The sequence below is a fragment of the Ruditapes philippinarum genome, unplaced genomic scaffold (assembly GCF_026571515.1).
Source record: "Ruditapes philippinarum isolate M1 unplaced genomic scaffold, ASM2657151v2 ctg5830_1_1_1_1, whole genome shotgun sequence".
Taxonomy (NCBI): domain Eukaryota; kingdom Metazoa; phylum Mollusca; class Bivalvia; order Venerida; family Veneridae; genus Ruditapes; species Ruditapes philippinarum.
In genome coordinates, this window is record NW_026858300.1 from 1 (window position 1) to 4,607 (window position 4,607).

The window sequence follows — 4,607 nt, forward strand, 5'->3', positions numbered from 1 at the left end:
AAATTAGGTGGTATAAACTTTGTGTTTTTGAAAAACCATCTATCATAGAATGTTCCTTTCTGTTGTATACTCGAAGGTGTTCGTGAAAATCTTTCAGTGATTTATACACCCTTAAAAAAACAACAGATATATACAGTCATGTTCCGATCATTAGACCCACTTCGATTTGATTCATTCAAATCATGTAAACTTAAGCTACTTTTAAGGCCTTAAGTCTGAAAATATGGAGCAAAAGAGTACGCCATTTCTGTGGCCTTAACAACCGGAACTTTACTTTATTTAATATTATTCAAACATCAATTATTACATGCAATAACCGATAACTATAATTCTTTAACAATTTAAAAAATACCATTTTCGATTTTGATGCGTTTGAATTATTGATTAGAACAAGATAAATGTATTAATAATTCCAAAGCTCCTAATAAACGCACTTATGCTTAAAACCAAAATATATCACCGAAAACCAAAAGTGGGGCACTGCATGTACACTGCTACAACAGCCGACATGCAAAAACTGATCTGGAGGCTAAACGCTTTATATTGGCCAATTTCTTAGAATGGGAACTTTTATCTTAAAACTAAATAAGATTATCAAATTTTCGTACTTTCATTTCCGCCCCAGGCTTTGGCCAAAATTTGTGGCAACTGATCCACTTTTCCAACAACTTCGTCAATATCATTCATATCGGAACCACGTGGGACTTGATGTCAATAATGTTTGTATCATTAACGCTGGCCATTCCCATGGTCGATACAAAACCATAATGTTAACATCAGTCACATGATTTGTGTCCAAATACTGGAAAACGCTTGAAATCAGCTCGTCCGTATCTTTAACCGCTTGTTTTAGCTGTGGGGAACCAGGTCCAAACGAATGCCCAATTGCGTCAACATCAGCGTGTAATATATCTTGAAACAAATGCAGAGTAAAATCAATACTGTAATTTTTTTCACGTCATATAAAATGTAATCAATAATCTTTCAGCGTAAGAACCACGTTATGTTCCAATAGAAAGCATTATGGACTCCAATGTTATCAATTAAGCCTAATTTCAAATTACATAACCCTCTTTGCTCTGACCAGCCACCCAACATGTCTTTAGAGACAGGTGGCGCTAATATTAAATGTGGTCTGAGAAAAAAAAACAGCGTTCATCAGACGTTTTCAAGTAAATTCTGTCAGCTTTCGGTGACTTGATCTACATAATGTATATTTAACCAAAATGCATTTGATTTTCCAGCTGTATTTATTTTATGTCCACATAAACACATTATTTAAAGTGGCTTTAATAGTAAAAGCAAAAAGAATAAAAACTGTGACTCATACAAAGAGCAAGTTGTTGTTTATGCGGATGAATATTAACAAACTTACATGCGATATCAATTTTTCCACTGTGGATACGACGGACTGCATCTAGAACTGCATTCTGGGAATCTTTGAAAGAACTAGAATCTTGATACGGTGAGCAATACGACACGTTAACACCGTCAAACTCTAAATAACAACCACCCATATTGTACAGGCCAGTCCGTATGCCCTGAAAGTATACCAATAATAACTATTTAGTGTACCATTCAATCAAGATACAAGTAAAATGGTTTCCTGCGGTGAACATTTTTAATGATATAAAGATATTCCATTTAACATATATTTGGGGGGGGGGGTAAATAAACTTTTTTGTATCAGAAATATAGTTGACAATAATCGATCAATATAGAAGAAGGTCTCTGGAAACAGGTGACCGTTCAAGACCGGTGAAGGTCGAACATAGAACAATTATTCTTTTTACGCGAAAATGATTAAATAGGCAAAAACTAAATAAAGTAAAACACACAAGTTTACGCAGAAAAATATCTCTATTTATTATGACAGATGCCCACTACGAATATATTAATTTTGTAGATTTTCAGTTTATAGAATTTATTGTTTGTAAAATTTTAGATAGATATAAAAGAAACAATTGATAATTTTTCAAAAACACATCATTCAAGTTTTTCCACCTTAAACGGTAAAAAATAACTTTAGAAAATAAGAAAAAAATCACGTAATAGTTTTTGGTTATCAATTAGGTATAATTCGGATTATTCCCTACAGATAAATCCGTAACGTAGCCCGGCAAACGGTATTTTAGCTGAGTTTTTCGAAAAAGGTCAATTAACCAATCATATACGGTTTACAGATCACATGCTCCTCCATGTACCGAAAACAGGTCACCCGTGCTCCTTCAATGCCTCAAAAGTTAAACGCGTACAAATACCTGCGGTCTCCAGACCGCAGGGAATAAAATATATACAGTAAAAACCGCAAAAAGGTCAATCAATTACGTCGCTTAAAGCATGACGTGGAACCCCAGGAAAACCAATGGAAAATAATTCAAAGTCTCTTAGAAATGGAATCCCAATGTAATGAGAAGAAAGTCAGTTGAAGTCAATTTTTTGGAAAAAAATTTCAGAAGTGAAAAAAGGAAAATGTGTACATGTCGTTAAGCAATTGGCGTATTTTCTGTAGTCAATGGTTAACTACATAATTGAAAAAATCGATTATTTGTCAAATCCATTTTGCATCGTAAGTATTTCATTTGAAGCAATAAGAACAGATAACGATATTTGTCCATTTAACTGATCATTTTTAGCAGTTACATAGAGCAACTGTTTCTCTGTCCATTATTTACAGTTATCTGTTTTTTTCAACAGTTGCTGAAAATGACTTTATCAGATTCCCTGCTTTTCAACAGTGACATGTAACACGTGGTTTGCTGTATGTAGCGTTTTTTCAGCAGTTACAATGTTCAGTTATTTTCTTTTGACAGTACCTGTTTTTTCAGCAGTGACAAAGAATGAGGGTTTCTCTGTCCACCATTTTGCATCATCGCTGAGCATATATTCTAGTTTATCCCCATGTTTACTATCATAAATGAAATTTCCAACAACGCCAATGACTTTCGACATACAGACTGGAAAAAAATTGCAAGCATACATATATTCATCAATTTTTTACTTTTTTACACGTAATTAAAAATTTGGTAAAAGTGTAAAGTTGAAAATACGATTTGATTCTCAATTTTTATCTGCGTATGTCTGCTTTAAACAGCTTTTTTTTAAGAAAATGCAACGGTATTGTAAAAAAAAACATCCGATATAGCGTACAAAGATTCATAATCCATAAACGTCCACTATATCAGTGTTTTACTGTACTGTATACTCGTACATTTAAGTCAAATGCTGTTTGAAATGCTGTTTGAAATGCGTATATTCACACTTATTCAACCATGTATACATGTAATGTAGTTATAAGTTATAGTTTCCGGAAGAGACCTCCTATATGTGTATAATATTATATGTATCAAAAATCGTCTGCTTGAGTAATTTGTTACGATTCCAAAAAAAAATAAGAAATTTTAGACTTTTAACACAAGTACATTTTATACCAAAAAAATCGTGAAATAACGCCTTATATCAAGACATAATACATTTTCGCATTTTGACATCTTATATGTTTTTATAAATGCGCAAGCATGTACAAAGTCAGTAGTACATGAACCGGGTACTTAATTAACTTAATGATATTCTTTTTGTGTAAATTTTATGTTTCGCTTCGCTTTACACGATAAACACCTAGAATAGATGTTCATGCATGCATGCATGCTGAAAAAAAAACAGTCTAAACTGCAGGCATATGCAAAGATGCTGAATATCCTGATATCGGATTTGTTAACACGAGTTTCCAGTGGAAATATGTGCATTTGTAATTTATGCATTCGTATTAATGGAGAAAGAGAATGTTCTTGAGGGTCTCTTAAAACTGTTAAGTATATAAATGATTTATTAAGTTCGAACCCTTCACCTGTTTCTAGCGATTTATAGTTGGGTAGAGAATTGGTCGGGAAAGCTGGTACCATCCATTCAGCCCTGGCTCCTTTGTCGACTAACCTAGAAAATCCTCTCAGTTGTAAATCATGATAAGATTCTATATAATCCCAACGGAATCCGTCTACAAGCAGAATGATTAACTTGGATGCATTAACAAACGTAAGTTTGTAATCCAATCCGATAATAAAACTAAACAAGAAAGTCACTCTACACAACATGATTGTCAATATCCGATAAACATGCATACAATATATATACATGTATTTAGTTATAATACATTGTAGAATTCAATCAGACGAGTACACAGCTTTAAAAATGTACTAGTATTTGATTTGACGGAGTATGAAAGAAATTGCACTACCCTCAAAATCAATATTAAACAAATCTCAATCAAATCAGCTTTTCGATTATTGTTCTGATCATATATGCACTTCTGTTAACTTATAAATTAAGTTCCTGACAAATTTATCCGAATAACGATTTTTAACGTGTAAGAAGTAAGAAGTGAAAAAAAAAACTGCGGGAATTTAAAAAAACGAACTTTACGTTAAAAATTGTTGCCTTAATTCGGATATAAATTTGACAGCTACATATTAGTAAAAGGGGTATTTGTCCCGAAACCAAGTGCCTATGGTTCCAGTTGCCTACTTATAGTAAATGTATTAAGTTCTGTCTTCCTCTGTAGCGTCAATATATGGATATTATACTAACACGAAACAAGTTTATTCAAGTTC

The 4,607-nt window shown here is 32.9% G+C and overlaps 1 protein-coding gene across 1 annotated transcript; it reads right to left on the minus strand.

The window, feature by feature from the left end:
- Nucleotides 1–679: 679 nt before the first annotated feature.
- LOC132752719 (glycerophosphocholine cholinephosphodiesterase ENPP6-like) lies at nucleotides 680–4,091 on the minus strand. The gene is made up of 4 exons (XM_060743083.1): nucleotides 3,848–4,091; nucleotides 2,821–2,957; nucleotides 1,376–1,544; nucleotides 680–912 (listed from the first exon to the last, which is right to left on the minus strand). Exons 1-4 carry the CDS (start codon nucleotides 4,089–4,091, stop codon nucleotides 680–682), a joined length of 783 nt encoding a protein of 260 aa, XP_060599066.1.
- Between the last annotated feature and the right edge of the window lie 516 nt (nucleotides 4,092–4,607).